Source organism: Tasmannia lanceolata, unplaced genomic scaffold, assembly GCF_043159265.1.
Source record: "Tasmannia lanceolata isolate RefF3 unplaced genomic scaffold, GAP_Taslan_0.1 ptg000015l, whole genome shotgun sequence".
In the NCBI taxonomy this organism is placed as follows: domain Eukaryota; kingdom Viridiplantae; phylum Streptophyta; class Magnoliopsida; order Canellales; family Winteraceae; genus Tasmannia; species Tasmannia lanceolata.
The window spans coordinates 24,101,820-24,129,573 of record NW_027518692.1 but is presented as its reverse complement, the minus strand read 5'-3'; the positions used below and the strand labels follow the sequence as shown (position 1 = coordinate 24,129,573).

The 27,754-nt window shown below is 40.3% G+C and overlaps 1 protein-coding gene across 1 annotated transcript; it reads left to right on the top strand.

The window, feature by feature from the left end:
- The first annotated feature begins 1,581 nt into the window (after positions 1 to 1,581).
- On the top strand, positions 1,582 to 27,294 carry LOC143845575 (uncharacterized). The gene is made up of 6 exons (XM_077353954.1): positions 1,582 to 1,916; positions 8,480 to 8,607; positions 11,744 to 11,847; positions 17,691 to 17,778; positions 18,089 to 18,150; positions 26,878 to 27,294. The coding sequence occupies exons 1-6, from the start codon at positions 1,804 to 1,806 to the stop codon at positions 27,028 to 27,030; spliced, it is 648 nt and encodes a 215-aa protein (XP_077210069.1). The 5' UTR covers positions 1,582 to 1,803; the 3' UTR covers positions 27,031 to 27,294.
- Positions 27,295 to 27,754: the final 460 nt, after the last annotated feature.

Genomic DNA, 27,754 nt, shown 5'->3' with positions numbered 1-27,754 from the left:
TTGGATAGGTAGTCGAAAAACACATCTAACAAGACCAAAATCAAGTCGAACGGAAAAAATTTGATTTCCCAACAGTGAGTTATAAATAAAGTGACGAAAATAGATTAAGATCCATCGATTTCCCAAAATCTTTTAATCTCTTGAAGATCAGAGACTTTAAATACTCAAGGGGCATGATATGTCATCCATCCGAGTGTGATTGACGGTCTGAGGGATCCGGTAATCGATCTAACTGTCCGAAAAGCCCCAAATCACATATCTGGACCGTTGATCTATGGTCGAAGGATCTATGGCCAATATTTACTTAAAATTATTAGCTTTCCCAAACCTTGGTGGGGCGGGTATTACATAAGATCTCAATGGCTGGTTAGAAATTAAACAGTGGTGTATGCATGCATAGGGTTAGGGGTGCAACCAGGGTCAATTTTTGTAGAGTTCGGGTTGAGCTTTTACCTTAAAATTGGGCCAGTTCTAGTTTATTCCAATTCATTTTCTGCAAAAGCTCAACTTGACCCTGCCCAATTTGCCCTTGCACAGGGTCTCTTTCGCAGTTGGTGTATGATGAGTTTCCAAGTTGCTGACGATGACGAGGATATGATAGTACCTACACTGGGGAGGATGGATTGATATCCATCTCAAGAGTTGACTGTGTAAGTCAATGGGTTTGATATCCTTAACGGATAATTTTTTCTTGAGATTATCTTGTCGTCCTATGGAGAATATCTCCAGACCTCGATGATGGCCATTCGAATTTAGGATATTGGTAGTGCTTCAGCCTCTTAAGGTATGGGTGTATGGCCTAATGTGCGTGTGTGAGTGTGTATGTGTGTGGTGCAAGAAACTGAAAACTTAATCAGAGGGTGGGGTTGAAGACTGAAACCCTTTTGTCCCTGGGATTGGATTCCGGACGACTGAGAAGAAGAGGGAAACAACACTTCTTCTTTGGTTTCTCTGCATTTACATAGATGAAAAGGATTTTTTAAGTGTGAAGCACTACGTTTAAAGGAAAAGAAAGAAAGGAGTTCCCACACGTGTGGGGCTCGAAAGACACTCAGGGTTTCAGACTGTCCAACTCAAGTCAAATGACAAAACAAGCACGAACCAGACGCCAGGGTGAGTTATAAAACAAGCTAAAGGGACAGACTCAAATATGAAGATGAACACATTGCTTCATTCATGTGAGTACAAACTATAGCTATGGAAAAGTAAAGGTACAAGTGTTGGAAAAGTGACTGTAAAATGCTAATACATGTATGGATTTGATCTTGGGACCTCTTCTTCGGAGACATATGCCTCCAAATAAAGTTTTATTCGGGTAAGCACTTCTCGCTGCCCACGTTGTTCTTGGAGGGAAACTTTTTGGTAACTATCTACTGCCTTTAATTACTGTTCACGACTGTTATGAATGTTAGCTAACCTCATTTATTTTCATATTAGCGGATGATTTTCTCAAGCCCACTGTAGGATGGTACACCCCACTTTTACCTGAATTGTTGTGGCAGACTTTAACGCTCTTTGACGTCAAATCAAGTTAACAGGGCGTGTACCATCCTACAGGGGGTGTTTTTACCATTATTAATTTTCCTCAATCCTCATAATGTAGTCCGGGCGTACAGCAGAATATATTCTCCACCCAAATATTCTTTGGCCATTGCCGCCCTTTCTCTATCTCAGAACCTTCGTAATCAACAACTCCAATCGTTAAAGAGATTTTTCCCGAATCTCTCTTTATATTTCTCTTCTCTCCGATCCCAAAACCCTAACTTTCCTATCTCGGTTTTGGGCGGAGGAGAAGAAGAAGCGATGGTTTTCTACTTCAAGGCCCGGCCAGAGGCTGGAGATTACACAATTTTCATGGGCCTAGACAAGCACGAGAATGAAGAGCTCATCAGATACGGTTTTCCTGAAGATATCTGGTATTTTTTCATTCGATTTCATGTTATCTGTTTCGTTCTTTATCTAATCGGCAATCTGATTGTACAGTTTTCAGTTTGTTTTGTGGATTTTTTAATTTGCAATTGCATGGTCTAGTTTTAGGCTTTTTTTTTTTGTAGTTGTTCGAATTCATGCCTTAATTTCAAGTTTATTGTATAGATTTTTTTTTTATTTTGCTGTCAAGTTCTCTAGTTTACACCAATTCGTTTATATATTTGGGTTCTTGTGTGATGCGAATTCACGATAGCCCAGAGAGAGAGAGAGATGAGTGATCAAGATCAAGAAAAGGAGAAACATAGAAATAGAAAGGAGAGCGTTTTATAAACCCGACCTAATATCAAGAGAGAGAGAGCGAGAGGGGTGGGAGAGAGAGCGCTTCAAATCTTTATTCATTCCACTGCTTAGCATTCAAGAAAAGCGTGTATAAGAAAAGAAAAAGAACTAGAAAGTTCTAAAACCCTAAATAAAATCATCACCTTTGGACTAAAATACCGTCTAATAAATTAATGACTTTAATTTTTTACAATACATGTGTGCGGCCTATTTAAAACACTCATAACTCAAAGAACTTACGTGATTTTGATGGAAAAAGACTGTACTGCGTCTCATATAACTTAAAGGACTTGAAAAACACCTAAAAGAGACTTAAAAATTAGAATATGGGCCCAAGGATGGTCCCCATCATTGTGTTAGTTTCGGTTCCTATTCATGTATATTATTTGAATTCATGCTGGAATTATTTATCATTTTATTGGTAGAATTTTTTATCTCACGATCAATCTCTCCAATCACTAGCTTGTCTAGCAGATTATCCAGATTATTCGGTCTTACTATTGCAAGCTCTACTTTTCTAATTATTTCCATGTTTCTTCCCATTCAATGCCCTATGTTTCAGCTGTTGTGTCTCTCCGTGTGTATATATACGTGTTTGTGTAGTTGGGCCTCTAATAATTGATATTACCAGTGGCCGCATTTTATATAAAATATTGGAAGGTATTAATTATCATATACTTGTTGTCCATCACTCTTGCCCTTTACCCCTGGCCATGCGGCACTTCTCGTCCAATTCTTTGTCCTTGCCTTACGTTTCTAGTGCACCGGATTTTATACTTGTTTGTTTGGGAAGTTGAAAATATGACAACCTCCTATTGCTACTACTAGGCGGGAGTTTCCCTGCCTGCGTTTACCATTGGTGCCGCTACCACTATTATGCTAGAGTCCATGGTTGCTGCGACCACTATAATTGATTCCATTGAAGAGAATGCAGAATGTTTCCTATGCCCCTGCATACAATATGTACTTACACACAATGTGTATTTTGAATAGCTTAATATTCATATTATGTACTTTGAAGTTTGAACAACATTTCCTAAGAAGGTATTCTCTTATATCATATATCACCGGATTTTTATATTGAGTGTTGGAAATTAAAGTATGAACTATCAACATAAGAACACTGCTAGTTCCGGGTTTGAACAATAAGATATAAACGACTATAAATTTATGGAGCTCTACTTATTAGACCCATGGCTATATATATATATATATACACACACACTAGCTTAAAATACAATGGAGGCCCACATTGTTTGGGTGATCCAAACCATTCATTTGATTGGCCCTCACATAGATAGGGTGTCCACAAAAAATTAGCTCCATAGGATCATCCTAACCCTTCGAACCGTGGAGGCAAAAAATGGACAGATTTGTGAAGGTTTATTCACGTCCATTTTACCTCCACAAATCGTAGGGTTGGGATGATCCTATGTAGCTGATTTTTTATGGACACCCTATCTATGTAAGGGCCAATCAAATGAATGGTTTGGATCACCCAAACAATATGCCCTCCACTGTATTTTAAGCTAGTGTGTAGATAACTTATCTACACATGTGTGTAGAAACCGTTCTCTCTCTCTCTCTCTCTCTCTATATATATATATATATATATATATATATATATATACACACTCTCTCTCTCTCTCTCCAATGTAACCATCAAAAGCCATATTTCTTTTTTGTTTTCAATCATTTTTATTTTAATTAATTTATGGTTCCTTTAGTAGATTTCCTTTAGTAGTCGACTTTCTTTTGTTTCAATTCACATATCACTCAGTTTCATGCCACAATTTCCAGTCTGTTCTGATTTTTTTGGCTTTCACAATCAAATGCATTGTACAACCTGAGGACTTTAACAACACGAGGACTTTAACAAGTGTGTAGTTTAGTTATTCCCACATTGAAAAGATATGTCTCGCTCTTATTCTTGCTGTACGAAAGACACACCATGAGCAGCTTGCTTTACAACGTAGTGTCTAGGCATGACCAAGGTTTCAAACTTCGGTTTAGGAATGCGTTTTGGTCCTCACCGAAACAAAAATTTTGGCCTATATTTCGAAATTTCGGCAGAAATGGGACGAAAGGAAAAAAAACTAATATTTTATCATGTACAAAATTTTGGCTGAAATTTCGGGGAAATATTAAAGAATGAATAAAATCTGAATTTTTTGGTGAAATTCCTTAAATTTCGAACCGAAGAACTTTCAGAATTTCGGTCGAAATAATGTAACGTTTCGGGTGTCACAGATTTCGATTTCGGCGTTGACCGAAACCCGAAATTTAAAACATTGGGCATGACCTCCATGACACCTAGCTAGGTAGGCCCTATCGCTTCTGAATTCAAACTCACTCATCCTCACAAAAGGTTGTTAAAGACTTAAAGGGCAACATCGACCAACTTTCTCTCTTCACTATGATATGCAAATATTCGAGGATTGCTTGGAGAAGTGGATAACTTAAAGATAGGGGGCAAGAGCTGGAGTTGTTTTCATGTCTCTAGATGGGGCAGTAGTTCCTTGCGCCTTATTGTTAGAGCTTACCTAAAAGGTCGTGGCACAGTCTGGAGCTCTAATCATCGGGCTTGAAGTTGCACTTGCAATGAGGTTAAACCCGCTGCAAGTCTATGGTGAGTTGGTGACTCTACTTGGTCATTGACTTATTGGAAATTATGAGGTTCGTCATGCAAACCTTGTACCATATTATCAGAGAGCTAGAGAGATAATACCTCAATTCTTCGATATCCAGATCAATCACATTCCTCAGGTCTTCTATATCCAGATCGATCACATTCCTATGTCTCAAACAACTAAGTTAATGTATAAAAAAAAAACTAAGTTAATGTTGAGACCACTCTAGCTGCATCACTTTTGCTTCATAACATGTGAAGAATGCCGATCATGATGATGTAGCGTCAGATTCTCCCACTGGATTAAGGCCTAGACTCCACAAGTAACCGAAAAGTTGGGTTACTACTGACCCACCATGGTGGAGATTGGATAAAGTTTGCTAGGCTGCAAAGTCTTATAGGTTTCATGCATATTTACTACCAACAACCTGCCTTTCTACACCCTATGGTGCCGTAATAATGGCTGTTTGAAGCATGGAGGTTGGTATTATTAGACTGATCAGTCTCCGCTCATAGCACATCATGTTTTCATCTTGTCCGCCACAAGCTACTCCAAATGGGAGCATCCACACCATCTAGTGTTTCAATACTCTACTTATGCCCTGTTCGTTTGGGATTATGACAACAGATCCACTCCCAATCCAATTATTGTACTCAAAATCAAGGTTTTAAATTTCGATCGAAATCAGAAACTTTGGATTTCGGTCAGCCCCGAAATCGAAATCACCAATACCCGAAACGGTATGAGATTTCGGCTGAAATTTCGAAAATCTGGGCCGAAATTTCGGGAATTTCGGATACATTTTCATGAGAACACTTTATTTCGGTTGGACAAAATCTCTATTTCTATGTATTTGAACATTTATGAGGCGAGGTTTTGTTACAGAGGAGTGATACCCTGAAACCCTAGATCCTTATCTTCAATAATAGTTTGCAATTTTCCATAGCCAGGCATGGATCATACAAGATCCATCTAAACCCCGCCCGTTGTGCCACCAATTGCCCTTAGCTGCTGGATAGGATCTGCTTCTTGGTTGCTCATGCAACCTCAACCCAGAATTACGCCCAAAATAGGCAGAGGTCTTAGTGTAAATCTGGTCCGGTTTTTGTGGCGATGGACTTCCGAGAAAATTCGCGATGGTAAGCGATCGGCCCGTCGAACAGAAGTACTTGGCTGCTTGTTTTCCGGATCAAAGCCCCATCCTTCGTTGTCGCAATGAGGAAGGAGAACCATTTACGATTGTAGATAGAAGATAACTCGTCTTTAATTGAAATAACACTCCCAAGTTTTGATATTCACAACATCTCCTTAAAACTAAAAGGAAGAATAAACCTTGTTGCACACGACTCTTGAAAAGGAGTGGTTTTCCCCAAAATTTCATCCGAAATTACCGAAGTTTCATCCGAAATTACCGAAGTTTCATCCGAAATTACCGAAATTTCGATAATTTCGGCCGAAATTACCGAAATTTGGTATTGAATGAAATATAATTTTTAATGGTGTACTGGATTTCGGCCAAAATTTCGAAATTTTGACTGAAATTTCGGTTTCAGTGAGGGCCGAAACACATACCGAAACCGAAATTTAAAACCTTGCTCAAAATTACATTAATTTTGGGTCCAATAATTGGATTGGGGGGTGACAATTGGTAGCCACAATCTCAAACGAACAGGGCTTTAGGAGTTAGGATAATCTCCAATAAGAACACACCATTTAAGAACTAGGCTGTGGCCATTTCGGCCGACCAAAATTTCGGTTTCAGTGAGGGCCGAAACCCATACCGAAACCGAAATTTAAAACCTTGCTCAAAATGACATTAATTTTGGGTCCAATAATCGGATTGGGGGGTGACAATCGGTTGCCACAATCTCAAACGAACAGGGCTTTAGGAGTTAGGATAATCTCGAATAAGAAAACGCCATTTAATAACTAGGCTGTGGCCCACTTCTGTGCAAAATATCTCATTAAGCATCACTTCTCAAGTTCATACAATCTGTTGCAAATTGATATGCAGAGGCCTTCAACAAGTCTCCGCAACATCTTGAAGAAGATGACAAGCAAGAATATAAGTGATTGTCGTTGAGGACTTTTAGAAGGACTATGGGTGTATCGAATGCCTACTCGAACCCTGACTACCTGCCTTAAGTACAACTTGGTGTATGAATCTGAGGCTATATTGCCTCTTGCGGTTCCATTGCCATTGTGGTCCTTGTGGAGGGTCTCAATCTAGTTCACAGATCCATATTAGAATGCTTTAGGGTTCGTCTTGTAGCCCTTGAAGTCTTCTAGATGGGATATGGAGACACCACCAGTACTGTTAGGATTTCCAGGCGTACTATTTTCCACTTCTGTGCTAATGATGAGCGGAACTTTCGCTGCTATAATTAGCAAGCAAGGTGATAGGGTTACATTGTCTGATGCCCTTTGCCCTTTGTGCTCTTGAACTAATTATAGGAAGGGGTGGTTGGTGCATGGGTGTGGGTGTGTGTGTGTTTTTTTTTTTTTTTTGGGGGGGGGGGTGGGGTTTCCATTTACTAAAGGGAGAACTTGGCTGTTTCAGTGAAATATTCAATCCCGAAAATCCATAGCCAATCCTCTATGAATCCCATCATTGCATGGTTTAATAATCTCTTCTATCCTTGAAGTTAAGGCTTTCTTATATCGACCTTCATATATATACGTTTTAGCATTCTCCAAATGGAAATTTCTGACTTGGTTATGCTGTGGCTGAATAGTTTTCTTATGAAGGCAAGACTGATTGGAGCTAATGATATCTACTATATCTATTTTAGCAACCAATGTGTACAGAAGGTTTCAATGAGAATTTTGACGAGATTGCTCCGAGCATCTGTACCATTTAGTTTGGGTACTAGAGTATTAAGCATGTCATTTACTTCTTGAAGTAACCTTCATCAAAGACAAATATGCACTGCTTTAACAGCGCTGTTTCCAATTATACCTGAATACCCATTAATCCCGTCTGGTCGAGAAGCCTTGCCCAGTTCGGCCTCTTTGCCAACAGCCTCAATCTCTCCTTTATAGGTAGCCCTTTTTATGACCAGATGCCCTACTCCTTTTAACTCACCAATCTTTCAGACTCAAATACAGTTCGGTGAATGAAATAATTAGCCGACCCCAACTAGTTTGGGACAAAGTCTTAGTTGAGTTCAGTTGAATGAAATAATTACATATGCTTGTTCTATTCCTGATGGCTGCTACCCCTTGTTGCGGGCCTTGCGGCACCTAAAAGTGCATCCATCTGAGATGTTGCTTTTAGGCCTTGTAATTTCTATTGCTTCATTTTTTTACTGAGTCTTGGTATAATAATACATATACTAATCATGTTTCTAATCTTTGACTGGTTTTTCATTCTTAAAAAAGAAAAAAAGAAAAAAAAAAACTTAGATTGGTGGTTTTGTGTTTTATCTCTTACTGAGGGATCATGTAGGCCCCTCTTTGTTTTCATCTTGTTTTGAAAGTTTCGTGATCCTTCATAGGATGAAAATTCTTATGTTTTGTACCCCTTTTAGCTGTAAATTCATATGACAAGAACTTCCTTGATTGGGTGGTTGTTGCTGCAGGTTCCACTTGGATAAAATGTCGTCTGCCCATGTTTATGTAAGACTGAAGAAAGGTCAGACAATTGATGATATTAGTGAAGGTTTACTACAAGATTGTGCCCAGCTTGTCAAAGCGAATTCCATCCAAGGCAAATTCTCTTCGCTGTTTCATCACTCTTTATTCTGTTCCATAGTTTAGCAGTTTAACTCTATGTTGTGGTCATGTGATTGTTCATGACATTCACAGTTTGCATAAATAGAATTTCCCATGCTAGTTTTCTTAAACAATATATATTTCTTTTTTTGGATAGGACAGGGAAACCTAGTTGCATTCTGAATGGCAATTAGTTTATTTATTTTTATTTCAATTAGTACCTCTAGCTATTGTTTCTCTTCTTATATGAACTACTTTTAATTATTCTATTCAAATCAACTCATGATATTTGCAGCAATGCATGTATTTGTTCGGCTTCCTTTTTTTTTTGATAGGCGACATATTTATTGATACCATGAAAGATACAATGGGGACAAGGGTCCCTAGTAACATTACATAGCATCTATAAGGGCAAGTCAGGGCATACCCTGACTTACCCAAGCAGTATTGGGACTATCACTCCTGCACATTCGATGATCATTTACTCTTCAGATGAAACACCGTATATTTTCCAGAAGCACCCATATCTCTTCCAGTATTAGGACCCCCACCCGGGCTTCCACCAATCCGTTCTTTCTTCCAAAAAGCAAAATTAAAATTCCCCAAGTGTATCATCCATATAAACTATTACCTAAGATTCATTTTTCTTCTTTTTCTATGTTTCAGCTTCCAAAAAACCATCCATCAATTTCCAAAACAAATTAACAAAACGAACCTATCACGCACATTCGCTCAGCTCCACCATTAGGATCCCAATGTCTAACTCCAGTTCCATATCACCAAGGAAAAAATCTGAGGCAAATTGCGGATAGGGAACCTTTTCCACCGGGTTCTTCCGGATAGCTATTAGCTCTGCTATCTTGCGAATGCATAGGGTTCGTTTTGCCTCCCATTCAAGCCGTCGCAAGGTATTGGTATATTCCAACCGGCCTTGGAAAAAAGGAAGTTTATACACCGGTGTACAAAACTCCTTTAAATTGAGTGTACCTGTTAGAGGGAGGAACTCTTCGGCAATGAGTTTGTAGTCCTCTTGAAATTGCTTCCACTGTCGCTTGATAATCCCTTTAACTTATTCCGGGACGGAGGGGGCTTCCACTGAGGCTTTTGCAGTATTATATTGCAGGCTACGAACTCATCGACGGTGTTGAAACCACTCCGTGTAATCTGGAATCTCTCTAGTCTCTTATAGGTACAGGGAATAGATGAAGTAGAGGAATAAGCATCCATTCTCTTAATCGCTAGATAAGAGTATTACTTACCTTTGCTTAAGAATACGAACATACCTGATAAATTGACCTATTCCCCCATTAAATAAAGCCCATATCTCCGCATCCTTGGCCCACAACCTCTTCTCGATAGTGTCAGTTGTTACAAAATTAGGTTGCTTGCCAGACAAGGCAAATCCTAATATCGACAAAAAGCCGTCACCGCCAAAAGGGGGCCGTCATCACAAGCCCATATCCTTTTTCATTGCACAAGATAATACCGTATATACTCCTACTTACTCAACCCATCCCCATAGCAGAAATGTCCAAAATTTTAACTAATATATGCTTATCTACCAAATAGGAGAACTACTCATCTACAAGAAACGAGGAGATTACGATGCAGGGCGGGCTTACCAAATGAATCCAAGGGGGGTCCTACTACTTTTTCCTTTATCTTGGGCCAGGATCCCCTATGACAGTCTGCTTCGTGCATTTTTATTTGGGGATTCTTCACGCAACCCCCTTGGCAACTTTCCGGAAGGGATATGATAGATCTTTCTTTGACAATACCCAAATATTTTCTCGCTCCTGCAGAACGTCCTTTCCTTGACCAAGTGCGAAAATGACTGACATGCCTTGAAGGGCTCTGCACTAGAGATTTCTTAAATTTTAACCCATTTCCGGTTCTAGGCCGGATATAGCCCGGGCCACAGGTAGGAGACCATTCTGACAAGGAGGGAGGTTTGAAATTTGAAATCAAAGGGGAGGGCCCCGAGGGTCCAACGGCTCCCCGGCCAAGGTTTTCCGGTGGAAGAACAGGCGGACATTCCGCCACCAACACAAAGTTTTCTGGAATTTGAGACCCAAAAATCAAGGGGCCAGAGCCTGATAGGAGTGATTCTTTATTTAGAGGCGATAGCCCCCTACTGCCCAAAGGTTCAATTCTGATTGTATAAGCTTGTCCTGAAATTTGAATTTGAACAGAGGGTGGTAAAAATATCCACCACGGAGCAAAAATCATAACAGAGATGAAGGTCATACACTGATTGTGGCTCCTTTCCATTTTTACTTCTAGAACTCGACCAAAAAGATTACCAAGGGCGTGAACTTGTTGATGAGGCCCAAACATGAAGAGGGATGCTGTAAAATCTGACCCAAAATTCCTCCAGCCTTGGGGAGAAATCTTTGGACCAAGGGAGGAGGGAGTGGAGTCGATCTTTCCACAAATCATTGCCTTTGTCCAGGATCTCTGCAGCTTCTTGTTCCGATTCGAAGATAAATAAAACTTCGTCCGCAGATGGAAGACAAGGGCATGAGAGGCGGGGGAGGTTCCAGATTCTTTTGGCCCACCGCCAAAGATCATAAAGATTATCGTTAGCCGATATAGAGAGGGCCGGAGATCAAGACTCTTTTGTTTTGCTAATTAGACAACATTTAAGTGACGATAGTCTTGATTCCACCTCGTTTCGGGCCAAAGATCATCTTCATTAGGATCCGATTCTGTGTCCATATTATTGTATTTCTCACGAGGAGGCTGAGTCCCATTCTTTGATTCCAGATAACATCTCCGCCATCTATCTCTCCAGGTAAAATTGAAATATTTACAGGAGGGCACCACCAATCAGCTAATTCCCCATTTAGAATCCTCTTCACCTCTCTTTTTTTGTCTCTCTTTTTTTTTCCTTCCACTGCCATGAGTTTGGGGGAATGCTTTTGGGTGCATATTTCCGATTATGTTGCTTTTCCCAGCGACAAAGCCGCCTCCATTGGAAGTTCCGATAAGCACAAACGTCGCAATACCAATCCGCCTCCAAAACCCCCATCCTCATTCTTCCCGCATTATTGGTGGACCTATTTGTGAAAGATGAGTTGGTAATTGTTTTTTGTGTGGCTTCTTTTTAACTCTATATATTTACATGGCAGGCAACAAGGTGAATAATGTTGATGTTGTTTATACTCCTTGGTACAATTTGAAGAAGACTCCTTCCATGGATGTTGGGCAAGTTGGTTTCCACAATCCTAAGATGGTAAATATTCTATACCTTACTTGTATCTATCCATGTTTCCTTGTATTTATGTTGTTTTGCAATCTTCCAGCAGCGTTATTTAATTTGTAAGTTGAAATATTTTTTGTTGGAGTTATGCTCCTATGGTTTACACAAGTCATGAAGTTCCATGCCACACTGTCGTAACAATCTTCCCTGTATATGTGGCATGTGTCATTGTGATAAAAAATGTGTTTATCATGATCAGGGTCATTGATGTAGTCTTCCTCTGCGATGGATGGGCCATAGCCCAAACATCATGGTGATCAGACTCTCTTGCCATCCGATTAGTGGCTTCAAAATGATTGGTGGTTGGTTAAAAAGAAATTGATACAGAAGAGCAATACTCAATGTTGAATTGGAAAACGATGCGGACAAACTAGCTAGAGATGGGGTGGGAAGGCGGGAGTTGGAGCTTTTTGATTTCCTTCCTCCTTAGGGTTTTTATCTTGTTGTATCATGTTGTTCTTGTATTGCCCCACTTGGGTCGACCTTCTCGGTCGTCTATGTACCTTTTCTCTTTTTCTTCATTAATGATATTCTTCCCATTCAAAAAAAAAAATGTTGAATTGGAAAACTTACATTAGTTGGGGTTAGTTAGGATCATCTAGTCACCGTGGCTTTTGGGCTATGACCCGTGCCCACCAAATCGTTGACCTCAATTGCCATATATATGTGCCAAGTGTACTGATGAGATGACACACAAATCATAATGATATTTCCCTCTTTCTCATATTTGTCTTTATATAATTCCTTAGTAAATTCATTTTAATTCTTTTCTGCTGCAAGGATTGCGCTTCATATGCTTCACTGTTATGAAACATAATTGAGCTTAGTTTGTTTCTCATATTCTTACTGTCCTGAGTACCCAAACACACTCTTTGGAAGCATATGACATGCAAAAGCTATTGGGTTGTCTCTGAAGGAGTTGCTCACATGTGCATGCCAGCTTGGATGGGGGCTCCCATCAGATGATAAAAAACATGAGATTGTGTGGTTCATGGACTCACAGGTTTACATCGATATATGCGAAGGGATTTTATTTTTATTTTGTTTTGTTTTGTAAAATGAATTCTGAGACTAATCATTAATAATCTCTCTGTTTGGTTGCTAATTATGTGTCTTGTGGAATTCGTGGGTGACCATATGCTTGAAAATACACAAATGTCAATGACGGTGAGCAAGCTGTGCAATCATTTGTTACACTAACATTAACTGTATCAATAATATATGGTCCATAATAGAGCTTTAGAAGTGTGGCACTAACTGGAAACCCGGCTCACTAAGATGTTGCATTTCTTGGAAATGGTTTTTCTCATATAGACTGCCCTTAGGTTTTGACCCTATTACCAATATAGTAATATGCATATAGAAGAAATTCTGATGCTTCATATGTTAATATCTTGGAGATCTCATTTTACCTTGAATATTTAGCATTGAAGTTAAAAGGACAATCCCCTTTCAACTTTGCTGGCGATGGTTAACAGTGGTAACCTATGGTGATGTCCTTTAGTGATAGTTATATGGAAATTGGACCTATGATGATCTCTACATTGTGACTCCCCCGCGAGTGCTAGTGTACTAAGCAGGTTTCCTAATACAGAGATTTCTCTTATGAGGTATTATGGTCTAATTTGTCGTCGGACATTCAGCAACATTAGGAAATATCACTATTTTGGTTGCTTGATATTTTTAAAAGTTCTGAATAGGGTTGTCAATGGGCTGGGCTCGAGCCGGATCAAATCCTAGTTGGACCCTCCTCATGTCCTATATAAGGTGTTTGGATCCAAGCTCATTCGGTTTAGATAATCTAGGATTCAATAAAACTTCATTTGAATCCAAATAAATAACTGATTTTGGATCCGAAAAAGGAGGCGGGGCGATGATGTAGTGAATATGACTGGGCAGGAAGTATCTAAGAGGGATATCTTTCGCTATCTTGGCTCAATCCTACATAAGGGAGGAGAGATTGAAGAGGATATTACCCATAGAATAAGAGCAGGTTGGTTGAAGTGGGACCGTAAAATACCTAACAAGCTGAAGGGAAAGTTTTATAAGACAGCTGTGAGGCCAGCCATGCTGTACGGCTTAGAATGTTGGGCCACCAAGAGGCAGTATGTGCATAAGATGAGTGTAGCGGAGATGCGAATGCTTAGATGGATGTGTGGCCACACAAGGTTAGATTGAATTAAAAATGAAGACATCCGTAGAAAGGTGGGGGTGGCACCAATTAAGGAGAAGATGAGAGAGCACCGCTTAGGATGGTTTAGGCATATCCACCGTAGGCCTTTGGATGCTCCAATTAGAAGAAGTGACTAGTGCCAAGTTGATTTAGTAAAAAGAGGTAGGGGCAGATCAAAAACAACTTGGGTAGAAACAATGAGGAAAGACTTGAGGGCTCGGAACATAACAGAGAACATGAGCTTGGATATGAGAGAATGGAAGAAAAAGATCCATGTAGATGAACCCAACTAGTGTCAGGATCAGACTTAGTTAATTTGAGCCAGGTAGATCCTTTCACATTCTTCATGCAAATTTTCTAAAGGATTTAGCCGACCACAACTAGTTTGGGACAAAGGCTTAGTTGAGTTGAGTTGAGCAGGATCTGAAAAAGGAATCTCGGACTGAGAACCTGCAATAAATATCTGATTTTGGATCCGAAAAAAGAATCTCGGACTAAGAACCTGCTCATCTGACCTCTATCTGGAATCTTTATTTTAGTGTAGATGTTTCAAACTTTTCAATCACCCTTTCTTAATGACTAAACACAATTTGGCATTTATTTTGCTTTTTGGTTGCATCCTCTCTTATGTTCTTTAATTTACATTAGTAAGAGAAGCCCCTTGTTGATATGTCAGAAGGTGTGAAACCCAGGCGTATTCTAGACCATTTAAATTAATTTGAAAGGTTTAGATTGACTGAAGTGGTGAAGCAAATACGAGCTCCTATATGATGCTTGCGCTTATTTTTCCAAGGAAAAATACTGGCAAAAAAACACAAGGGCCCCACATACTTGGATGGCCTAAACCATACATTTTTTGTTCCCACCGTTAATGGGTCGTGCCTCAAAAATATATCAGAGGGCTTGGATCATCCCATGAAGAATATTTTTGATACAAGGCTTATCTACTGTGGGGACCAACAAATCAATGGTTTGGATGATCCAAAAACTGTGGGCCCCAGTCTTGCTTTTACTGCATAGTATCAGCAACTGTCTGAAAAATGCTCTCAGACATCATATGCTTCCTCAGCAAATACATAGTAATACTAATAACAAAATGCCCACAAATTTCTGTATGGTCAAATCATGAAATGTCCTATACATATTATGCCATCCAGCCTGATTATTAAATCAGATCCTAAATTTGTGTCACAAAGACCCCATTAGGCTGATCCGGCGAATGGATAGCTGTAGCTTTGAACCATGGTCAGGCATTACAGATTGTAATTTTCTCTATATTTGTACAGCTTGCACCTTCATTTGTTCTTTATTTTTTTGTTTTTACGCTTCTTCCAAGCGTCATGCATTTTGGTCTGACCAAACGTGTAGTGTACAGTGATTGGCCTTCCCAGCCATGACACCCTCCCTCTGTGTCCTCTTATCACTTAATCCTTTTTCTTATTGTGTTTGTTCCAATTCTCCGTTCCTATTTTTTCAAACCTTTCAACAAACAGAACTTGTTGGCTTCATCTTTATGCGGGCACAGAAAGGGAACCAGGGAAATGATAATTTTGATTTTTGACGGCTTGTCACCGTTCTGAACTGGACACTATGGGTTGCTCTGGTGTTTATCTCTTGAAAGAATTTCTTTGATCTTATCTCATTAACTGTCTTGTAACAGTTTTTCATTTGTATTACTTAATTGATGAAAAATTCAAATAAAAGAGAATAGATGGTTCATATTCTAATATCCTAGCAAAGTCGTAGTAACTTGAATATTTAGCATCAAAGGTTAAAGGACTATCCAATTTCATGATTTCTGATGATACTCCAACAAATGCTATTTTTGGTGGTGGATATAAGAGGGTTGAACCTGTAACCTCTGCATTGCGGCCCTTACTCCATGACCATTAGGATGCCAAGTGTCTTTCCCATAGTTAACGGAGGCTTCCTAGTTGGGTGGGAAAGCTTGCTTCCAGTGAAGCTCTCTTTGGAAACTAAAATTTTAAAATGTTCTTGCTTCCCAAATTTAGGGGAAGCGCACTTCCTACATGCATCCTGCTTATGTGATTATTTTTCCTTAAAGAGTGTTGTCCCCTTTACGTATTTAAATAAAGATTGTATTTAAATCCTGTAATTCTAATCTGGTCTAAGGAAACTTAAAAGGACTCGTCTTCCTTTGAGCTTTTCACATCCTACGTTTTCTTTTTTTTAGACCATTCGATTCCCTCTTCTGCTTCTCACACTTTCTTCCCACTCTAGCAACTATTGTCTTTCCTATTACAAAGTTCATATATTAGTGTATGGTCTAGTTTAGGACATTTGGCAACCGAAGGAATATCACTACTCCAGTTCTTATTTTTATATATTTAAAATTGCTGAAATGTGGTTAGGTAGTCTCTGGATTGTTATTTTTCCTTGATTGGTTTTCAAGATTTTGACACTTCCCCACATCTGTTCTTTCTTTATTACTAGTTTCTTTTTTGTTTTCGGTCATAACAACAGAAGCTTCATCAAAAGCTAAAGAAAGAATTGCAATGGAAGGTTGGCACGAGCTTCCCCATTAATGCAGGAAAAACCAGAAAAACAGAAAAATAAAACACAAATGTGGCAAGCACTAAGTGATCCACATTCTATAAAATGGGAGTCATCCCTGGTAAAGATCACTCCAACCCACTTCTCCCTCATGCCTGCTCTTCTCTCTTCTTTTTCTTTTGATAACCTTGGAAACCAATTTGGCTTTCTTAAATAAGTGACTCATGGCAATGGTCAAGTGGGTTTCCAGTGTTTGCAACATCCCTTTCTTATCCTGGTTTCCTGGCAGAATATCCTTGCGTGCTTATTTCCAGCAGGGGTTATTTGTTGCACATTCTTGCTTGCTACCTTAGTCAGATGCTTGTGCAGAAACATTGGAAATAAATCTTGTCTTCATAATATGTTGAGAAGGCTTGCTTGCCATTGTTGTTGTTGTTGGGTTCAATTTCTATATGTCAATCAGTCTTAGCTTGATATAACCAGAAGGAAGTGGCTTTAGATATTATACAGTCAGCTCCAGTACTGAATCCAACCACACAATAATTGAGCAATGGGCACTCGTCTGAGGGAGTGTGTGCGCACTCCCCACTTTGCCATTTCTAGAATCTCCCACAAATACATATTCAACATCAACTATGCTCAAGTGGTTGGACTCTCTCAAGTTTCTAGGTTGTAGAAACCGTAAGCCTCATCCGAAACTTTCATCAGTCCCAAGATTTCCTAATGTTCTCTGTGCTGCTCACTTCTTTCACATCGTTTGTGCATTGTAATTTTTAGTCTTTCTTTTAAGCGAATGATGAGTTCATTGTTTAATTAAATTTTGGATTAGTGAGGTTCTCTTTTCGTTAGTAAAGCATCCAAGCATGTCACTTACTGGCAGGAAATTGCACAACTAATATCAAGTTATAGCCCGACGCGCCTGTGCTAATTTATGACAACTGTTTTTCAATGATATTGTTCATTTCAAACCTTAGACACCATTTCATTTTGGGACGCTGTTGAATCATATATATTAAATTACATTTTGCTTTGCAGCTTGGTTTTTTTCTGGATTCTGAGCAGAAATCGAGCATGTGAGGAAGGAGGGCAGTCTTCTGTAATTCTGACCGGTCATGGTGCTTGTCTGTAGGTCCGCACTGTGAAAGTGGAGAAACGTATAAATGAAATAGTTAATAGATTGAACAAAACGAAAGTAGAAAGGAAGCCAGACTTGAAAGGTATGGTCTATATTCTCCTAGCTTCCCTATTTTGAGATCTATATGAGAGTTACCTGTTGATCTTCCAGTTGAAATTTGCATCCCTAGATCCTGCAAAACTTTAGCCAAAATTTAGCCTGATTTATTGTCAGGGATGCACACCTTTTTGGTCACATTTTGCGTAGAGTTCTGCGGTTTAGATATGATTTTCTCATTCTGTTATTTCTTGTTGCCCATCCATGTCTGAACTTTGAAGTTCATTGGAACCAATTTTTTTGTGGCTTCATGGAAATAAATGATAAATTTATGACTCATGTCGTTATTCATGCAGCTGAGCGAGAAGCAGTGAATTCTGCAGAAAGGGCAGAGAGAAAACTTCATCTGAGAGACAAAGTAAGTTCCATCTTTTTTTTGGTAGGTAAGTAAGTTTCATCTTCATCCTGAAAAAGTGTACCTTACCATCCCCGTGGCATTGGCTTTGATTGCCCCTACTCTTCTATTGTCCTCAACCCTCGAAAGAAAAGATCAAACTCGTCGAATCCCGTACAATCAAATATCTAGCCATAAGATCCCTTCCCTAAACCTTCCCATGCCATACCTAAAAAGGCGATCTCTTACCTCATAATGTCCTTCGTCGACTATGAAAAGAAAGACAGGGTAGTTTCCATGGGCATACCTCTTCCGTGCGTCTTTCTCGTGGCGGGAACAGAACAACAGGGAAAGACCCGGCCGACCTGCCCAGGGCTCGAGGGCGAGCCATACGAGAGTGAGTCGAAAGGCTTCCGTTTCCGTTCTTGGTTTGGGGGCTTTCGGGCCCCTCTCGATCTTCTTTGTATAAGGGAAGGGGGAAGGAGTCTAAATCAATGGACATTAATGAACCATCATTGATGGACGAGACCAAGATATCTTGAGTGAGCAGTGCTTTCCGAAGAGCCATCCAAGTAATAAAAGAAAACCGAGGTACATGGCTACTAAACCAAACCAATCCAGCCCATTCAACCTCCTTCTTTTCCGAGTTGGCCTGCAGTCTCTTGGTAGATAGGGCACTCCCCTTTCTAACAAGCAAGCATAGGAATTGATAACCGAATTCTTTCATTCCCCCGCTAGAAAGATAGCTTGAACTGGCATTGTGGCTACAGATATATAGCCAATAGAAATAAGTATTCCCAAGCTGGAGAGGAAAGAAATGGAATTTACAGGCTTTCTACCAATGACCGGAGACCTGAAAGGGGAATAGAGAGATAAGCCTTGAGCGGTCAGACCAATTACGATCGATTCGCTAAACCTTCAGAATAAAACCTCATATACTAAATAATCCAAACATCTTTCAAGAGAAAACTATGATACTACTGTGACTTAAAATGGTACAGAGGTGAAGCCGTGAAGCACTCTGTAGAGGGGCGATTCTGTGATGCCATATTAGTTTAGTAAGGGCGGCCCATTGGATGGAATCAACGCTCAACCGAGAAGAGTCGTTGGGTCCCCGACATCTCGACTTTTGCCATTTCGTATGTCCATATCTGAAATTTCCCTAGCTACGTGTATAACATCACGAATTCAGGGCAATGAGTTTTGGTTCTTTCTTCCATCTTTCTTTTCCTAGATCGAACCTTTTTTTGTAATCGACTCTATTGCTTCTTCAATAAACGCTGGTTCTTCGATCAAGTTTTGAATGACTTTCTAGTCAGATCGTTCCTGCGTTTCGGATATGAAGTCACATCAACTTGGGAGTTGAAACCAACTTGTTTGAGTTGATGTTAGACATGGGTGTTTACGCTGCCAAAGCGGAGCGAGGAGTGATAGGATTTTGGCTAAAGTTGGTGGCTAGAACGAGCCCCTTATCTCCATTTCAGATTCCGCTTCACCTTCTATATACGAACCTCCTCTCTCTTCTACTACCAACTGCCACAACTTATATTTCAAAAATACTAGCTTCAACAAAATATATTTTCTACTATTTGTAGTTTTGTCACTTAAGAATCTAATTTTTTTAGGTACTTAGACACAATAACCAAGTTACTGGCTATATTCCATTTAGGGAAGTGATATATTCGCCCCCTTTTCTTCCCCGGGCCAGCCACCTCTAGTGTATTTATGACTACCCTTTTACACTACAAGCAGGTCGCCCAAGGAAGAAAAAGGGGCGAATGTACCATTTCCCTTCCATTTATTATTATTTTGGGTAGCTCACAAATTTTGTTAAATGTAAGCAAAGGTGCAAGAGGATGCAAAGTCAGAGAATTGCCTTTCCCGTTTACCTCTTCCAAAATACCACCAAAAAAAAAATCTCTTTGGACCTTTTCTTCCAAAATTTTAACTTGTATAAGCTAAAGAATAATCCCCAACGGCCTAGCCTCTAGTTTGAAGTCCATCTAAAATCAAGTGTCTTTTGAATAATAGAACCAGAATGCCATTTCAAAAAAGAAAAAAAAGAACCAGAATGTAAAACAGATCCTGCAGCCGAAGAAAAGATCCTCAAGACTTGTGGCAATTTTCTTCGGTTCTTTCAAATCCTCAGTTTTATACCAGACTGAAAAATATAAATTAAGGGAGGCCCAGTGCATGATGCTCCCGCCATTGTGGGGTCTGGGGAGGGCTAGAGATACGCAGCCTTACTCCTGCTTTGCAGAGAGACTGAAAAATATAAATGCCTATTTTATTTTTTTTGAATGGTAAGAATTTCATTAAAAGAACCAAGATGGTCAATTACAGAAATATAATCAGAAAAGGAAAATATACAAAGGTGACAACATTGGAGAAAAAGCAATACAACCAGAATCAAGGAGGCAGGAAGTTAAACTGCTCAATATCCTCCAAATACACCCTCTCCCTAGCAAGTCTATCTGCATCCCCATTGGCGGATCTCCTAATGTGATGGAATGAAATGGAAGATGTGCCCAAAATATCATTTATCTCATTGACATACTCAACAAATATCCAAGGGAAGATATGAGATCCATTCAACTAACGTATGACATTTAGGGAGTCACCTTCAACCACAACTCTATCCAAACCTTCAACCCCCCAAAACTCAATGCTTCAATGAAGAGCACGAACCTCTGCCTCATTAGAGTCTGCCACACCGATGGGACCTGCAAAGGTCCACATCACTATTCCCTCCCTATCTTTAAGAAGACCCCCCAATGACGGCCGGTCCCGGGCTACTAATACTAGAGCCGTAAAAATTAAGCTTTAAATGGCCATGGGGAGGTGGCTTCCACGCTTGTGAAATCTTTGGTCTCAATTCCAAGCTAGTACAAACCTCCCTCCAACCATACCACAAGTTGAACGTCGAGACAAATCTAAATGAAGGAATACATTTTGCCCAAGAGATGGTGAGAGCTATGGCCTTGTTGAGCACAAAAGGAGCTCTCACCGTTCTACCTTTAAAAATCCCAGCATTCCGCTCCTTCCAAATAACCCAGAGAACTGCCAAGAGTGAGATATTCCACAAAATCTTACCCTTCATCCAAGGACAGAATTGCCAACATTCCAAGAGAGAACAAAGGGAGCACGGGAAAACCAAAACAATACCAAATCGCAGCAAAATACCATCCCAGATCTCACTCGCCACAGGACAATGGATAAAGATGTGGTCAGCTGACTCCCCTGCACGGATACAGAGGACACGGTGACCCATAATCAACATATTCTTCTCCCTTAAGAAATCCACTATCTGAATCTGCTGCAAAAGAGCAGTCCAAAGCAAAGACACCAACCGTAGGAGGAGCCTTGATGGACCAAACCTTAGCAATCTAGAAACAATAGGGCAAGGTATAAGATGTTGATAAAAAGACTTAACAGAGAATTCCCTAGAAGTGTCTCATATCCAAACCCTTGTATCAGAGCCATTTATCTTTACATAACAGCTTTCCACCACTTGAAAGAGCCGATCCACAGCTAGTAACTCTCTATCAAAGAAGTTTCTTCTAAAAGCGGGCAACCACACCACCCTATCTCCACATCTCACAAAGGAGTCTTTTACCAAAGTTTCAGCAGAACTAGCGACCGCAAATAAATCCGGAAACATGTCCATAAGGGCAATCAAAGAACACCACTTGTTGATCAAAAATTTTATCCCGTCACCAGATTGAACTCTGAATTTGGTATCTTGGATGAAAGTTTGCTTATAGCTCATGATATCTCTCCAAACCGTCAGCCCAGGATGCTTGAGTTTATCTTCTGATACCCAATGCCCCATTTGAGATCCGTACTTTCTATCAATAATTCTGACCCAAAGTTGAGATTCTTCCTCTCCATAACCACTCACCTAAAAGTGCATGGTTAACTTATTTAATTCTTCTGATTCCTAGCCCTCCGGCCTTATTAGGTTTGCAAACATCTTCCCAAGCAACTAGTGGAATACCTTTCTTCTTTTCCGAGCCCCCCATAAGAATTTTCTTTGAATCTGTTCTATTCTCAGTATAACGTTGACGGGACATTTAAAGATAGAGAGCTGGTAAACGGGAATATTAGCCGAGATAGCCTTGGTCAGGGTAAGTTTGCCACCTATAGATACAAGGTTTCTTTTCCACATGTCAAGCCTCTTGTCCACTCTCTCCACAATCGGATCCCAACTAGGTAGACCTAAATAAGATGATGGAAATGCATCCTACCTTGCAACCCATTATGTCAGTTAGACCATGCATAAGGTCCTCCACATGAATGCCATAGATCATAGATTTATGAAAGTTTGATCTCTGCCCTGTGACCACCTCATAACGTCTAATAACAGCTTTTAGATTCATAACCTTCTCTACATTTGGAGAGCTAACTAACAGCGTGTCATCTGCAAACTGCAAATGAGAAATTTCAATAGCGTCGTGACCCACTTTTTTTGTTTTGTTTTTGAAAGTGACAATATCATTGATATTATAAAGGCAATGGGGACCAGGAGTTCCGTCTTGCGTTACAAAATATCAATAAGCCTGGATCGGGCATGCCCAAAACCAGTATGGGTAACGCTAACAGAACAAATTTACAACCATTACACATTTTCCTTCATCATACCACTCCCGTGATACCTATCTATTCAAAATTCAACGTCATTATCCCATCACTCACACCACCCCCCCAAATCAGATCTTCATGATTAAGGGTGTGTTTGGTGTACCGTTTGAAATAGCGTTTAAAACGCCGTTTTGCAAAACGGTGTTTTGCCAAACGGCGTTTTCATGTTTGGTTGGCCAGATCAAAACGGCGTTTTAAACGGCAAACGGAGGTATTGTGTGTTTGGTTGCAAATGCCCCAAAACGGAGTTTTAGTGGTAAAATGACCAAAAAGGGCATTGTTTGGTTGGCTTCAATGTAACTCAACTACTCTCTCATTAGGCCCAATATTAAAAGGTCATTAGGATCTCATTCAAACATTATTAAAACTAAACATCATCCAAAAAAAAATAAAAATGGCTATACCTTTGGGGTTCTTCTCCTTCTTAACGGCCGGATTTGCCGGATTTGTGGAGGCGTTGAGGCAGTGAGGCGGACGAGTGGGTTTGCAACTTTGCAAAGTAGATGAAGAAAGTAAGAAGCTAGGGTTTCTTTTAATTCTTTTGTCTTTAAAAAATCAAAATTAAGAGATCATGAATTAAATATTAACAATTTAACAAATTTGTGTCCTCAAGAATGATATTAACACCCCCACTTTTTTGGTATTTGACGTAACGCATAAAGTCGCACGCATATATATGTAAAAATGGGTTTTGGTGAGGGCAAACACGTAAAAACACGTAAAAACCCACAGCCCAAAAACTCCGTTCAAAAGGGTTCAAAAGGGTGTTTCAAACGGCGTTTCAAACGGTGGCTGCACACCCAAACACTCCCAAAAGGCCGTTTGGCCCCAAAACGGTGTTTCAAACACCAAACAGTGTTTTAAACAGTACGCCAAACACGCACTAAGGCCCTAAAATTCATCAGGTCACTCCTATGATTGCGTTGCAAAAGCCTCACCAAAAAACATTAGGCGAACGACCATGGTCACTCAAGCCATAAGTGACTCCACCTTCTATCCCAAAAACTCAAGAACCTCTTTACAAAAAACCCCATAAGGACAGACTAGGTGGAAGATTTCTTTAACTCCAGAATTAGGCCTACCACCTCAGAGACAAACACATCCTCGTCCAAACTCAAGATTGAGAGATCCTCATCCAATGGACTTTGCGCTTCAGAAGCTTTCATTCTAGTAATCATCTCCTCTACTTTATGGATTCCATCTTCTTGCCCTCCTCCCAGCGAAGGCGCCTTAAGGTCGGTTCCTCCTCCAATAAGTTGATAAAGAGGGGGTGTTTATGCAGAGGGGAGTATGATTCTTCGATAGTCCATTTACCAGTCAACCAAAAGAGAGCTTCCGGCGACTTGGAAGCCTCTTCTTTTAATAATTTCCGCTGCTGTTTTAAAACATCCCCGGCAACTTCCTTTAGAGTTGGCGAGTGATTGGATGCAAGATCCTTAGCGTATACCATTCTTTCCAGAACTCTGAGGGAGGTCTCCATCTCAAGTAAATCCACTGGCATCCTTCTCTTTTTGCCAATGGCAGAGGGAGAAGAAGATATCGAGTCGCTCGAACTCTCCATATGAATTCCAGATCCCAAACCCACAGGAAACAGAAAAAGATTGCCAATCAACAACGTATCGCCTCCAACTGGATACGAAAGGGGAGTTAACAAACTAATATGAAACTCCCTTCATCATGAAACAACATTGAATGCGCCAAAGTGGCGCTTCCAATTTCTTCATTAATTCATTCTTCAGCCCCAATGCTAATGAGGGGTTGCATGTTCCAATCACCGCCAAACCCAAAAAAGTAAGAAGACTTTCCAACTTCCCATACCTGAAGCAAATCTATGATACCCGATCTGTTTATTCTTTCGAACCTATCATTGAATATTTTATCAGAGCTTGGGATCTTTTCTTGACAGACACGAAAAGAGCCACCAATAGTCCAAGTGTCCGGAACAAAGACCATCAAAACGTCTTGCTCTTATGCTGAGAATGCCACGTGTGAAGGCTCACCATTTTCCAAGTACGGAACATGATTTCCAGAGACGTGATTCGGCCTGGATAGAGGTAGATTGCCCCGCAACATATTAGCCCGAGATAGGCCATTGCCCTGATCTGGTAACCCAAGGTTGAAACTCAGATGTCTTTTCAGCCCAGCCTTGGGAAGTGGGTCTTGCAAATTTCCAAAACTGGCCCTTGAATATTTGAAATTTGAATCCTGCTGAGGGGGATTCAGAAAGTCAGCTGGTCGCCTAGCTTGAAGCCCCAGGGAACGCACCGGTGACCTGTTTCCCGTTAGGGCCATCCACGAAGAGTCTCTTATACCGCCTCCAGGCACCAAAAGAGAGCCTCTGGGATCCTGAATGGAGACTCCAACTATGTAATAGTGGTTGGAAATCCATAATTTCACAAAGGGAGGAAATTTCCAGCGTGGAGCAAAAATTCTGGCTGACACAAAGCACATACATTGATTGTGAATTCCTTCCATTTGAACTTCCATCACCTGCCCAAAAAGGTTTTCCAAGGCTTCAACTGTCGAGGAGGCCCACATGTGTAATGGAATACCATAAAAGCTTACCCACAGTGTCTTAGAACCTTGGATGTAATCTGGGGACCAATGGGACATGGATGATAGGGAAACCCCCCAGTTTCTAATTCCCAGATCCAGAATCCTAGAGGCTATTTCTTCGGAATCAAACACAAAGAGGACCTCGTCAGTGGAAAGCAAGCACGGGCAATCGAGGGAGGGAGAGTTCCAAGATTTTTTGTCCCACTCCCATAGCTCCTGAAGAGATCCAGAACAGTCCTTCCTTTTACCCACTAAACATGCCTTTAAGGATTCCGATCTTGTTTCGACCTCCTTACCAGAAATAGAGATCGACAAAGAATCATCCTCCACATTAGAAGACGAAATTACCCCAGAGGAGTACAAACTCTTGTAGAACTCCACCATTTCCTTAGTAATACTCTCCTTACTATCTGACCTCACCCCATCGATTAGAAGACTATCCAATTACCTCTTCTTCGAGCACTCGCTATGTCATGAAAGTAGGTAGTATTCCTATCGCCTTCCTTTAACCATCTAGCCCTTGATTTTTGTCTCCAAGTAATCTCTTCATGAAGTAGCATACTATTGTATTCTTCTTTCAATCTAGCCCTTTCCTCCACTTCTCCTTCTTTAGTCAAATAATCAACCTCTTTCTGTTTGATTTCCTTATACTCAAAAGCCAAGCTTTCCTCTCCCCAGCTAGTTTTTTCCTATCAATGTTCCATTCCTTTATCTTCTTCTTTACATATCGGAGTTTCAAGCCGATCACAAATTCCGCCGAACCAAATACATTTATTTCCGACCACCACGCACCTAAGGTTTCCTCCTTTTTCGGTATCTCGAGCCATATGCTCTCTTGAGCCATGCTATCTCAAAATGAAAGGGAGACGCACCCCACAATTCCATTCTTGGGTCCAGGAGCAAACGGCAGTGATCTGACATTGCATGATCAGTAGCTAACAACCAGATATTCGGATTTTTTCCACTGTATGATCAGTAGCTAACAACCGGATATTTGGATGTTTTTCCAACTAGCGAGGGCAGATCAGGAACCGATCTAATCTACTCCGATTGCAACCTCTTTCCCCTGTGAATTGAGCCCCCACAAGTGGGAGGTCCAATTACTCCATATCAGCTATAAAGTCTGCAAAAGCTAACATATTCTGGGTTGTTCTGCTGCACCCGACCCTCTCCTCAGTACATCTGATTTCATTGAAATCCCCACCCAAACACCACGGATGATATCATATCCTTCCAACTCCCAATTCCTCCCATAGTTTGAAGTTATTTTGAGAATTGTCTATCTTTTTTGAAGTTATTTTATATCAACACTAACAACAATTCAATGCTATTTCACTTTATTTTAAGAATTGTCTCTTTTCTTTTACGTCTTTGGCATTATCTACTAACATTTTGATGGGAAGTTGCAAAGGAGACTTTCCTTGTGATGTGTTGGGCTCTGGCCTGGCCTGGCTTGGCAATGCCACTGTTGCTTTCTCTGATCTCGGTTATAGTGTCACAATCTCAGATTCGCTTGAATTAGCTAATTTGGGAAGTTGTTTAATGGTTATGCAGAAACGGCGTGAAGAGTTGGAGAGGCTTGAAAAGGAGAAGCAGGCAGAGATAAGGAGCTACAAGGGCCTGATGGTCTCAGACAAGATGACCTCTAACAAACAGATTGCATCAACAAACAAGTCCTTGCAGGAACTCGAAGATGATTTCATGTGAGGCACCGATGCATCAATTACAGCAGGTAAAAGTGAACTTCAGATAGGGTTAGTAATTCCGGCACAGAATTATCCCTTTCCGCAAATCGGTTGGTTCGTTCTCGTCGGACCCATTTCATAATGTTCAGATCACCAAGAAAATGAACTTGTCTTTATATTTGTTCCCTGTTTGGTGTAACATGAATGACAAACACTAGACATGATTCAAATCTTGAAATTTGCTCTGTGACTGTAATTTCAGCTGAAAGACTTGTATTTGTTACTACATGCTGGTTTTGTTCTCTTTACTGTAATTCTTGCTCTCTTTTTCTCACTCTCTCTTTTTGTATGGTGCTGGGCTAATCTAAAAAAACAACTCAAACATTGGCATTATAAATACTAGTAAAAAACCCGTGCGATGCACGGGCCGACAAAGAACTGTACGGACCACGTCATAGGTTGATCCAAACCGTTCATGTGATGGAACACAACATAAATAAGTTGAGCCCCAAAAATCATTTCCATAGGCCGATCCTAGCCCTCCAATCTATAGATGTTTCCATAATTCCTCTTATCTTAAATCGGATGGTCACGATCACCCTATAGTTTTTTAATTAAAAAACCATAAAGGACGGGGGTAAGATCAAAATTATACGGCTTTAATGGGTGCCTTTGTTAAAAGCATAAAGGAGGGGTAGGATTAAAATTATATGATTTAATGGGTGCCTTTGTTAAAAGCATAAAGA